General features: G+C 41.0%; 1 protein-coding gene across 1 annotated transcript; it reads left to right on the top strand.

Annotated features, from left to right (window-relative positions):
- Positions 1 to 1,304: 1,304 nt before the first annotated feature.
- Positions 1,305 to 12,878, top strand: LOC115136327 (SPARC-like). Its single transcript, XM_029671916.2, has 10 exons — positions 1,305 to 1,471; positions 1,661 to 1,679; positions 1,861 to 1,950; positions 3,853 to 3,925; positions 4,836 to 4,947; positions 5,050 to 5,168; positions 5,271 to 5,425; positions 5,971 to 6,083; positions 11,992 to 12,086; positions 12,406 to 12,878. The coding sequence occupies exons 3-10, from the start codon at positions 1,900 to 1,902 to the stop codon at positions 12,459 to 12,461; spliced, it is 774 nt and encodes a 257-aa protein (XP_029527776.1). The 5' UTR covers positions 1,305 to 1,471; positions 1,661 to 1,679; positions 1,861 to 1,899; the 3' UTR covers positions 12,462 to 12,878.
- The last annotated feature ends 247 nt before the right edge of the window (positions 12,879 to 13,125 follow it).

Raw genomic sequence — 13,125 nt, 5'->3', positions numbered from 1 at the left:
TGCTGCAGGAGGGACACGTGCACTTTAAAAAATAGATGGCATCATGAGGCAAGAAAATTATGTGGATATATTGAAGCAACATCTCAAGACATCAGTCAGGAAGTTAAAGCTTGGTCGCAAATGGGTCTTCCAAATGGACAATGACCCCAAGCATACTTCCAAACTTGTGGCAAAATGGCTTAAGGGCAACAAAGTCATGGTATTGGAGTGGCCATCACAAAGCCCTGACCTCAATCCCAAAATGTGTGGGCAAAACTGAAAAAGCATGTGCGAGCAAGGAGCCCTACAAACCTGACTCAGTTACACCAGCTCTATCAGGAGGAATGGGCCAAAATTCACCCAACTTATTGTGGGAAGCTTGTGGAAGGCCACCCAAAATGTTTGACGCAAGTTAAACAATTCAAAGGCAATGCTACCAAATACTAATTGAGTGTATGTAAACTTCTGACCCACTGGGAATGTGATGAAAGAAATAAAAGCTGAAAGAAATCATTCTCTCTACTATTATTCCGACATTTCACATTCTTAAAATAAAGTGGTGATCCTAACTGACCTAAGGCAGGGATTTTTGTATAGGATTAAATGTCAGGAATTGTGAAAAACTGAGTTTAAATGTTTTTGGCTAAGGTGTATGTAAACTTCTAACTCCAACTGTACATATCTACATCAATTACCTCGTACCTCTACACATGGACTCGGTACTAGTACCCCGTGTATATACCAAAGTTATCGTTACTCATTGTGTATTGTATTTATTATTACGTGTTATTACTTTTCTATTATTGCTCTATTTTCTTTCTCTCTGCATTGTTGGGAAGGGTAAGCATTTCACTGTTTGTCTACACCTGTTGTATCAGACGGCTACAGTATCACGGTCCGCTAATACTAGTAATTGTTTTATTCTTCTGATTTTTCAGGTTGTTGCTGCAGCACTCTCAGCACCCCTACTTCCCGGGGCTATTAGGAAAGGGGAACTGGTTCTCATTGAGGCTGGCAGTACATCACAGGCACATGCATTTACAGGCCAGGGCACACATGGATTCAGCCAATACATCTCTCTCTCTCTCTCTTTACATCATATGTAAAATCAAACCCCCTAATAAACACTCTCACAACACCTACTGTCTGTCTGAGTTGCATTTTCTGTTTTCATCTAATTGATTGATTGACTGACTGAAGGTGCATATATTTTCTCTGAGTATTTTGGTCTGCTGATGTGGCCTATACACAGGGGGCTATTGTGAACTGAAGATTAAGAGGAGGAGGTAGAAATGAGGGGAGAGGAGGGGCAGATAAGGCAGGATTGTAAGAATAGGAGATCAAATAAAAGGAGGGAGAAAGTATAGGCAGCAGAACTTAAAAACAGATACCTTTAAAGAACGGGTGTAAAGGAGAGGGAAATATGTGCAGCTGGCAAGACGCAGAACAGCAAGCGGAATAGCAACAGAGGATAGAAGCAAGTGAAACTCTGGTAAGATTTCTGAAGCTGTCTGGGAAAATGACTTGTTCCATATAATGACTTCCTCTGTTGATGGCTAATGTCCTCCTGTCCATGTAACCTAACCTTCCTACAGAACAGGAATTGGAAATTATTGCTTTCTTTTGACTGAGCCTCATTGTTTTTTTTCTGGATGATTCGAATGACTGGTGAATAATGGAGGGATATTACACCAAATAAGGTAATATGTGTATGTTGTTCAAGCATATATCTCAAAGTTATATTTCACTTTCACTCTTCCGTTATTTTACAGTGGATCATATAAAAGGAAATTGTTTTATTTAATTCATTTGATATACAAGTAGTATACATAAATTGGCCATATCAAAGAAATAGTTCTGTTTGGTTTATTTCTCCTGCAGGACTGTTAGAAACGTTCTTCTCTCGCGTTCAGCCTTACTATGAACCTGCTCTTTCTGCTGGTCCTGGCTTTTCACCCTGACCTGGCCATGGTGAGAATAACCTTTCTCCTCCTTACATTAGGAGGCTGGGACCTGTTCAGGAGAGTGCAATGTTACAGAAGGTTCAGACAGAAATGTTACAGAAGATTGTAGAACAGATATAATTGCTTGTCTGTCACAGTCTATGGTCTGTCATGTCGAATAGTGAATGTTGTCAGCTCTATTCATTATATATCTATCTGCAACGTTCTACATTTTTGATCTGGTTAAATACGTCTCTAGTAGGACGGAAAGTTGAGACTTTTATACCTTGAAGAATGTTCATAGACGTCAACACATACGTTTATATCCAGCCAGGCACCTGGTAAAAGTGTATAGCTGAGGAAATCTTGGTATGTCAAAACAACTGAAGGAAAAATAGTAAGTCGTTACTGAAATAGAACAACTTGATGTAGCATACACATTGAGACATTTTCCCACATGTTGAAATGAGTTGGAGATAAATCAACATTCCTCTGTTTGTTATTGAGATGGATTTGAGTTGGAGTTGTTAGGCAAGAAATTCATGTTAAAGGAAAACTCCACCCAAAACTAGCTTTTGGTATTTGTGTAATTAGTCCAATGTTAATATAGTAAAAATATATTTTGCATGTCAGCAATCAAGTTTAAGATCACTTTCAAAATACAGAAATCACATGATGCAAAATGCATCACGGTCATCATATTGATGTGACCAAGGCGCAGCGTGATAAGCATACATTGTTCTTTTAATGACAGAAACCCACTGAACAACCGTGACGCTATATAACACAAGTGCTGACAGGTAACTACACATAGACAATAACCCACAAAACCAACATGGAAAATGGCAACCTAAATAGGATCCCCAATCAGAGACAACGATAAACAGCTGCCTCTGATTGGGAACCAATTCAGGCCACCATAGACCTACCAATTCCTAGACATACCAAAACTCCATAGAATTACAAAAACCCTAGACAGGACAAAAACACACATACCCACCTGACCAAAATAATACATAAAACATAGATAACTAAGGTCAGGGCGTGACATCATGCCAGCTGTATTTCTGTATTTTGAAAGTGATATATCTTGAAAACTTGATTGCTGACATGCAAAACATTTTGGGGAATATATATCAACTATATCAATGGACTAATGAAACAATTGGGTTTTGGGAGCTGAAGGAGCTAAAGGTGCTGAGGCTCCAGTATTTTGGGTCACAACCCACTGGGCACAGACGTCAAAGTGCATTCCACATTATTTCAACGTAATTTCATTGAAACGTCATTGCATAGAAACAATGTTGATTCAACCAGTGTGTGCCCGGTGTGTGCCCAGTGGGATTGCACCTGTTTCTCATCAGGTGCTTTCAGGGCAGATGTGGGTCTGGCTCAGACTACAAAGACCATAGTAGTGGATTGAGGATAGTGGGGATTTGGGGGGTTAGGAGCACCCCCCCCCCCCCCCCCCAGTGGGGGCTATTCTATGCCAGTCAGGGTTTCATACACTACAGGGGTTATAGAGAAGACAAGTCATCGATTTACATAGCTTCAATACGAACAGTGAAAGGACTTTAATTATCTTGAAATTATTTGCTATCAGTGGCAGACTGTCAGGCATGTACAGATTTATCATGGTTGAAGATAAATCTGAAAATTTGGGAGAGGTTCTGACTGTTGCTTGGCCTCTAGTTGTCTGAGAACCCAACCACCCAAAATATAATTCAACACAAAAGTCTGTTTTCAAAACAGAGAAGTTAGGTTATCTACTCATGTTGAGTGGTTAGGCCCTACAATATGTTGTACTAGTACAGCATTTTCAAAAGAACACAGCATTAAAAGACAAACACATGTTCAAGGTTTATTCCATGTTACAAACTGATAACAGACTAGTCTGTCTCTTTTTGCCCCCGAATTCTATGTGTTCCAGGGAGGCAGAGCCCAGCGCAAACAATGGCAGGCTGAGAGCAGTCTGAGACCATATCTGGGTAGAGTGGACCCAGGTGAGATACAGTTGAAGTCGGAAGTCTACATACACCTTAGCCAAATACATTTAAACTCAGTTTTTCACAATTCCTGACATTTAATCAGAGTAAAAATTCCCTGTCTAAGGTCAGTTAGGATCAACACTTTATTTTAAGAATGTGAAATGTCAGAATAATAGTAGAGAGAATTATTTATTTCAGCTTTTATTTCTTTCATCACATTCCCAGTGGGTCAGAAGTTTACATACACTCAATTAGGATTTGGTAGCATTGCCTTTGAATTCTTTAACTTGAGTTAAACGTTTTGGGTGGCCTTCCACAAGCTTCCCACAATAAGTTGGGTGAATTTTGGCTCACTCCTCCTGACAGAACTGGTGTAACTGAGTCAGGTTTGAATTTTCCAAGCTGTTTTCTAAAGGCACATTCTGACGTACTGGAATTGTGATACAGTGAAATAATTTGTCTGTAAACAACTGTTGGAAAAAGGACTTGTGTCATGCATGTTCTAACCGACTTACCAAAACTATAGTTTATGAAGTGGTTGAAAATCGAGTCTTAATGACACCAACCTAAGTGTATGAAAACTTCCGACTTCAACTGTAAGTCTGCCATCATTAACCCTAAAAGCGCCAAATTGGTAATGTTGGCAAAGAGGCACTGTCTGTCAAGCAGTAACACTTTCTCTTTTATTAACCTTTTGTAACACAAGTAAATGGTTTTAATGCCCCCAAATTAACATATCTTTTAACATTTGCACACATTTATAGTGAAATTGGATGTTTAATACACGTTGACCTTGTTTATTTAGACTGCAAAATAACCCCATTGTAGTTCTGTATCGACTGACTTTATGTTCAAAGCATGAAGTCTCTTCCACCTCCCTCCCTTCCTCCCTCCCTCTCCATTTCTCCATCTATCCATATGCAAGTCCTACTATGTGAGCTTCTGAAGTGTCACAGTCCAATGGGCTCCTGGTGCCAGGTGGTGCAGGACAACGGAGTCCTCTTCCCAAAGTGTGTGTGTCCTAAGATCTGCCCACGGTAGGGCCACACCACAAACTTAATTAAGTTGTATTCAAGTGATAAAGAAAGGTGCCTTGCACTACAGGATGTCATTGTGCATGTAATGACCTATGTGTGCAGGCAGGGGGCACCAGTGTGCAGTGTTCTGGGAAGGACCTATGGGAACGAGTGTCTGCTGCATAGAGAAGCCTGCCGCAAGAGACGTCACATTGGACTGGCTCATAAAGGGCCTTGTCTGGGTAGGACTCACAAACACACACAGTACTGCAGTACTATACCTACATAATAAGACTTCTTCAAGATCAGGTTCCACTTCATGCTTGCTTATATTTGTTTCCAAGTTCCCAAGGCAAACTGTACAGAGGAGGAGTATGGCCAGTTCCCATACCGCCTCATGGACTGGTTCCTCCTATTGAGTCGCATGGGAGAGTCCTACGCCCCCTACGCCCCGCCTCAGAGCTGCCTGAGCCACACCCAGCGCTCCCAACTAGCCCAGGTAACAGACAAGACAGAGGAATAGAGCTGGGCTACTCTGGTCCTGGAGGGCTGCAGTGTTCACAAGATCTACCACACCTGATAACACTTATCATGAACTAACTTGAAGAGCATGAAGAGCACTTTGGCATAAGAGCACTTTAATTTGTGTTGTGGTGTGAAATTGTTAGTTACCTGGAGCAGATGTCATTTAAGGTTGAAAAGCTCCTGTGTAGCTTATTATGTGGTCTTCCACTACTCAGAATGAGGGAGCATTCAGGAACCCCAGTATAAATAGACTTAGTCAATAATCACTAAATGATTCAATAAGAAAGATAACTGGGTGGTAATATTATATCCTCATTCCTGCCTTCCTGCCCTCTAGCCCTCCCTTTATCTATTCAACTAACGACATCTTTAACCCAGCTTTGTCCTCCTCCCTCTCTCTCTAGACTGTTCATCCTCCTTTTAGGTAAATTGGCATTAGGAGTGCTGGGGTGAATAGCTCAGTGTTGTCATTCAATATTTCTCTGCTTCGATGTCTCCTCTCTCTCCCGAATTGTATAGCGGAGGTTTGGCCTGCTGGACAAGAACAAGGATGGAAAGCTGAGCCGGAAAGACCTGAGGAAGCTACGCTACAAAAGAATGCCTCTAGAGCACTGTGCTACCTCCTTCTTCCAGTGAGCCCCACTCTGAATACACACTTACACTTCATCTTTCTTGTCCTCTATGCACCATATACAAATTACGACATGTCCAAATCCCCATTATGTTTATCCCTGTCTTTATCAGTTGCCAACTGTCAATATACTTTAACCTCAGTTAATACAGGAAATCAATTCAAATTCAACTGATAATTTGAGAACGTCATGGAAAAATGTGAAATTGGGGGCAATGACCTATTTGTAAAGAGAAGGTCAAATGATTTCCTTAATGTAAAGGATTAAAATGTCAATCGCCCCCATTCCATGTTGCACCTCCCATCCTCATGTTCTCTCTGCACCCCATCCTCAGCAGACATCATCTGTGCCAACCCCCTTCCTGTGAGTCCCCCCTCTCCCTCTACTACTCAGCCAACCCACCTCCCCACTCATCACACTCTCCTCTCTATCTCATCCATCCCTCTAACACTCCCTCCTCCATACCCCATGTCCTCATCCCTCTCTTTCCTCCCTACTAAATCTATCCTCTCTCTCTCTCTCTCTCTCTCTCTCTCTCTCTCTCTCTCTCTCTCTCTCTCTCTCTCTCCCTCTCTCTCTCTCCACCCCTCTCCCACCTCAGTCGTAAAGCTGGTGTGTGTTGCCAGTCTGCAGTGACAGGTTTTGTGGGAGTGTGGCTGGCTGGCTCAATGTCAACCTATTCCCAGCGATGATAATGTTTATTACCCACTGTGCTTCCCGTAGCACAAATGGAAACGGTACCCTTCAAAGATAATGTTTCTGTGTGGGTGAAGACAAATGTCAGCCTGTTCATATTGTATGCAGATGCGTTGGTTTGCGTAAGTCCTTTGCGTTTGCGTGTGTGTCTGTGTGTGTACATGCATGCATGTGTGTGTGTGTATTTGCAATAGTAGGTTTGTTTATGTGTATTTGTATTTATTAAGGATATAAGGCAGCAGCTACTCTTCCTGGGGTGCAGCAACATAAAGGCATTTCATACCACTTTTCACAACATATTAAGTGTGTGCCCTCTGGTCACTACTCTACTATCGCATATCTACAATACAAAGTCCATGTGTGCATGTGTGTAGAGTGCGTGTGTTATCATGTGTATGCGTGTGTCTGTGCCTGTGTGAACGTCTCTTCACAGTCCCCGCTGTTCACTGTGTATTTTTATCTGTTTTTGAAATCTGATTATATTGCTTGCATCAGTTACCTGATGTGGAATAGAGTTCCATGCAGCCATGGCTCTATGTAGTGCTGTGTGCCTCCCATAGACTGTTCTGGACTTTGGTATTGTGAAGAGACCTCTGGTGGTATGTCTTGTGGGGTATGCATGAGTGTCTGAGCTGTGTGCTAGTAGTTTAAACAGACCTCTGGTGGCATGTCTTGTGGAGTATGCATGGGTGTCTGAGCTGTGTGCTAGTAGATTAAACAGACCTCTGGTGGTATGTCTTGTGGGGTATGCATGGGTGTCTGAGCTGTGTGCTAGTAGATTAAACAGACCTCTGGTGGTATGTCTTGTGGGGTATGCATGAGTGTCTGCGCTGTGTGCTAGTAGTTTAAACAGACCTCTGGTGGTATGTCTTGTGGGGTATGTATGGATGTCTGAGCTGTGTGCTAGTAGTTTAAACAGACCTCTGGTGGTATGTCTTGTGGGGTATGCATGGGTGTCTGAGCTGTGTGCTAGTAGTTTAAACAGACACCCTGGTACATTCAGCATGTCAATACTTTTTACAAAAACAAGCAGTGATGAAGTCAATCTCTCCTCTACTTTGAGCCTAAAGAGATTGACATGCATGTTAATAATGTTAGGTCACTGTGTATATTTAAGGGCCATCTTAAATGAAGTTAAACATGTATTGTCAATGTTTATCAGTACAGCATTATGACAGCATTTTCTAAACTGCAGAGCCAATTGTAATTTTCCTAAGTCCCTCTTTGTGGCACCTGACCACACAACTGGACCACACAACATGTTTTGACCATGGTTGTTTACAATCCAGGTTTACTCCAAGCAGTTTAGTCACCTCAACTTGCTTAATTTCCACAGTATTAGTTGAGGTTTAGGGTTTGGTCAATTGTTTTTCCAAATACAATGCTTTTAGTTTTTGAAATATATATTTTTTAAATTGCCACCCATTCTGAAACTGACTGCACCTCTTTGTTAAGTGTTGCAGTAAATTCACTCGCTGTAACGGTTTTCATTGGTGGAAGGAGAGGAGGACCAAAATGCAGCGTGGTAGGTATCCATAATACCTTTTAATCAGGAATTAATACAAAATACAAAGGAACAAGAGAATAAATGAAAACCGAAACAGTCCCGTATGGTGCAAACACTGAAACGGAAAATAATCACCCACACCTCAAAATGGGAAAACAGGCTACCTAAGTATGGCTCTCAATCAGAGACAACGATAGACAGCTGCCTCTGATTGAGAACCATACCAGGCCAAACACATAGAAACAGAAACCTAGACCTACAACATAGAATACCCACCCACATCACACCCTGACCAAACTAAAAATAGAAACAAAAAAATAAATCTACGGTCAGGGCGTGACACTCGCTGTGGTAGCTGGCGTGTAAAGTATAGAGTCATCCGCATACATAGAAACACTGGCTTTACTCAATGTTATTAGTAAATATTGAAAAAGGTACAGAGCCTAGACAGCTGCCCTGGGGAATTCCTGATTCTACCTGGATTATGTTGGCGAGGCTTCCATTAAAGAACACCCTCTACAATATAGCAGAGGGTGTAAAGCCATAATACATACATTTTTCCAGCAGCAGACTATGATCGATAATGTCAAAAGTCTAATAAAACAGCTCCCACAATCTTTTGATCATCAATTGCTCTCAGCATATCATCAGTAATTTGTGTAAGTGCTGGTCATGTTCAATGTCTTTCCCTATAAGCGTGCTAAAAGTCTGTTGTCAATTTGTTTTTCTGTAAGATAACATTGTACGTGGTCAAACACCATTTTTTCCAAAAGTTTAATAAGAGTCGGCAACAGGCTGATTGGTCAGTTACTTAAGCCAGTAAAGTGGGCTTTACTATTCTTGGGTAGCGGAATGGCTTTTGCTTCCCTCCAGGCCTGAGGGTACAGGCTTTCTTGTAGGCTTATATTGAAGATATGGCAAAAAGGATTTTCCATCCAAGTTGTCAGACCCAGGTGGCTTGTCATTGTCACCTTAAATTTTATTTAAGGTGCTCCAAAGCTTTTTAACTATCATTCTTTATATAATTTATCTTTGTTTCATGGTATAGTTTCTTCTTCTTTTTATTCATTTTAGTCACATGATTTCGCAATTTGCAGTACGTTTACCAATTGTTTGTGCAGCCAGACTTATTTGCCATTCCTTTTGCCTCATCCCTCTCAACCATAACATTTTTCAATTCCTCATTAATCCACATTGATTTAACAGTTTTTACAGTCATTTTCTTAATAGGTGCATGCTTATTAGTGACAGGAATAAGCAATTTCATAAATGAGTCAAGTGCAGCGTCTGGTTTCTCCACAGACCAGAAAATATTCTCATCAACATAGGAATCACCACAAAACATATTGTATGGCCACTACACTATATTAGGTCCAGCCTTTTGAACTTTGGTTTTCCTAGATATGGCTACTATATTGTGATCACTACATATGATGGATTTGGATACCTTTAAAGCAAATTTCTGCAGCATTAGTAAAGATGTGATCAATGCATGTTGATGATTTCATTCCTGTGCTGTTTGTAACTACCCTGGTAAGTTGACTGATAACCTGAACCAGGTTGCAGGCACTGGTTACCGTTTGAAGCTTTTTTTTGAGTGGACAGTTTGATGAAAGCCAGTCAATGTTAAGGTCACTCAGAAAATATACCTCTCTGTTGATATCACATACATTATCAAGCATTTCACAAATATTGTCCAGACACTGACTGTTAGCATTTGGTGGTCGATAGCATCTTCCCACAAGAATGGGCTTTAGGTGAGGCAGGTGAACCTGTAGCCATATTACTTCAACCGTATTTAACAGTAGATCCTCTCTAAGCTTTACAGGAATGTGGTTCTGAATATAGACTGCAACACCGCCCCTATTGGCATTTCTGTATTTTTTATAACCATGTAATGCTACAACTGTATCATCATCACTGTAAACTCTCCTTCCAGACTCATATTAAACATCTCCAATCCAAAATTAAATCTAGAATCGGCTTCCCGATTTCGCAACAAAGCCTCCTTCACTCACGGAGTGAGTGAAAACTGACTATCCTACTATCCAAACATACCCTCATAAAACTGACTATCCTACCGATCCTCGACTTCGGCGATGTCATTTACAAAATAGCCAATATTCTACTCAGCACACTGGATGCAGTCTATCACAGTGCCATCTGTTTTGTCACCAAAGCCCCTTATACCACCCACCACTGCGACCTGTATGCTCTAGTCTGCTGGCCTTCGCTACACCCTGGCTCCAGGTCATCTATAAGTCTATGCTAGGTAAAGCTCCGCCTTATCTCAGCTCACTGGTCACCATAACAACACCCACCCGTAGCAAGCGCTCCAGCAGGTATATCTCACTGGTCATCCCCAAAGCCTACACCTACTTTGGCCGCCTTTCCTTCCAGTTCTCTGCTGCCAATGACTGGAATGAATTGCCAAAATACATTTACATTTACATTTAAGTCATTTGGCAGACGCTCTTATCCAGAGCGACTTACAAATTGGTGCTTTCACCTTATGACATCCAGTGGAACAGCCACTTTACAATAGTGCATCTAAGTCTTTTAAGGGGGGGGGGGGGTGAGAAGGATTACTTTATCCTATCCTAGGTATTCCTTAAAGAGGTGAAACTGGAGACCTGTATTTCCTTCACTAACTTTAAACATCAGCTAACCGATTGCTGCAGCTGTACATAGCCCATCTGTAAATAGCCCACCCAATCTACCTACCTCATCCCCATATTGTTTTTATTTTTCTGCTCTTTTCTGCTCTTTTGCACACCAGTATTTCTACTTGAACATCACCATCTATCATTCCAGTGTTAATTTGCTAAATTGTAATTACTTCGCTACTATGGCCTATTTATTACCTTACCTCCTCATGCCATTTGCACACACTGTATATAGACTTAATTTTTTGACTGTACACTTGTTTATTCCATGTGTAACTCTGTGTTGTTGTTTGTGTTGCACTGCTTTGCTTTATCTTGGCCAGGTCACAGTTGTAAATGACAACTTGTTCTCAATTAGCTTACCTGGTTAAATAAAGGTGAAATATATATATATATTTTTAAACATGTATTATTTAAGTGAGTTTCAGAGATAGTCAGAATATGAATGTTGTCTGTTACTAGCAAGTTATTAGTGCCATGAACATTGTTTCTTAGGCTGCATACAGTATGTTTAATGTGGGCTATTTTTAGCACTTTTCTGGGATGCTAGATTGTTTTTATTGCTTTACTGGGAAACCTATCAGCAGTAGACATGCCAATGTTATTTATGTTTGAGCTGATAGTGCAGGGTGAGCTGCACAGTGGGGCAAACCTCCTCAGTGCTAACAGTATAACTCTGGTTCATAGGCACACGATTACTGTATACAATAGCTGTAGGATCGACAGAGGCATTCAGGGGAGTTAGAGGGGCATAAATTAGGTTACTTACATTGTGCCTGTCAACACCCCCGGGATAATGTACATTTTCTACAGCATGACAACAACGACACAGTGGTAGGGATTATCTGAGCTGGGCTTGGGTCATTGATAAGTCATGACCCAAGCCCGGCCAGGAGTGAAGATGATTTGGATGGACTCCGTCATTCCTGTAGAGCATCTTCTGTTTCCAAAAGGTGTCAAAGTTATCTATAAATGTTCTTCCAACAGAGCTACAGTAATCTTTTATGTGGTATTGTGTATGTTAATTCTCTGCATACAGGTCGTGTGACCATAACAAGAACACTAAGGTGACCCTGCATGAATGGATCTCCTGTCTGGTGGATCGCTCAGAGATCTGGTTCCACAGCTTCATGTGTGGGTGCAATCCCTTAACTTCACTATCCAAACTATGCAACATTATAAAATAAAATAAAATTGTATTTGTCACATTCTTTGTAAACAACAGGTGTAGACTAACAGTGGAATGAGTACTTATGGGCCCTTCCCAATAACACGTAATAATAAATACACAATGAGCAACGATAACTTGGCTATATACACGGAGTACGAGTACCATTACCCTTAAAACCTAGTGAGTAATTCGTTTCGTCTTTAATTGAACTAAATTTGATTACAGCAAATGCTTTGATTACAACAATTGATTATAGCAAATGTTTCTTTCTCTCTCTGACAGCTATGAAAATGGGATCCGGTAAGCTGTGTCCCATGAAGACTGACAACCACCTTTGACCTGGATATGAACACCTCTCTTCTCGCATTGTGTATTATTGTGTTATCATTTTTTTTAAATGTTCTGTTACTTCTCATTTTTATCTCTCTGCATTGTTGGGAAGGGCCCGTCAGTAAGCATTTCAATGTTAGTCTACACCTGTTGTTTATGAAGCATGTGACAAATAACATTTGATTTGATTTTAATTTGATTTGTCTACATGTGCATCTGTTTATCAATGCTATCTACATTCTACAATCATCCGCATCAATTAATCACCCACTGCCTGTATCATATTTCCACTACTCCCTCTAACGGTCACACTCGGTACTGCATTTATTTTTGATTAATGACATCATTTGTTTTGAGGAGTCCACTGTAGATTCGTCTGTGTGGAGAAATGGCCTGTAATAAATGTCTATGAGTCTTGGCTACCATCTTAGTGTCTATATGGGGATGGCCGGAGGAGAGAGGGGCTCATTAAGAACCAGGAGGACGTGTTGCATGGATCAAGCATTCAATTACTGTGGAGGGAGAGATAGATGGTGAAAGCCTCACAGAGACAATGGGATACTGTGATGGAGGGAGGATGGAGGGAAGAGATAGAAAAGAGATGATGTAAGGAAAGGAAGCTTAGTGTGAGAAGCCGTTACCAGGGAAGGGAACAAGGGATAATAGGGGGAG

The sequence above is a fragment of the Oncorhynchus nerka genome, linkage group LG10 (genome assembly GCF_034236695.1).
Source record: "Oncorhynchus nerka isolate Pitt River linkage group LG10, Oner_Uvic_2.0, whole genome shotgun sequence".
Classification (NCBI taxonomy): Eukaryota; Metazoa; Chordata; class Actinopteri; order Salmoniformes; family Salmonidae; genus Oncorhynchus; species Oncorhynchus nerka.
The sequence above is the reverse complement of the archived record's forward strand: the minus strand, read 5'-3'. Positions and strand labels throughout refer to the sequence as shown.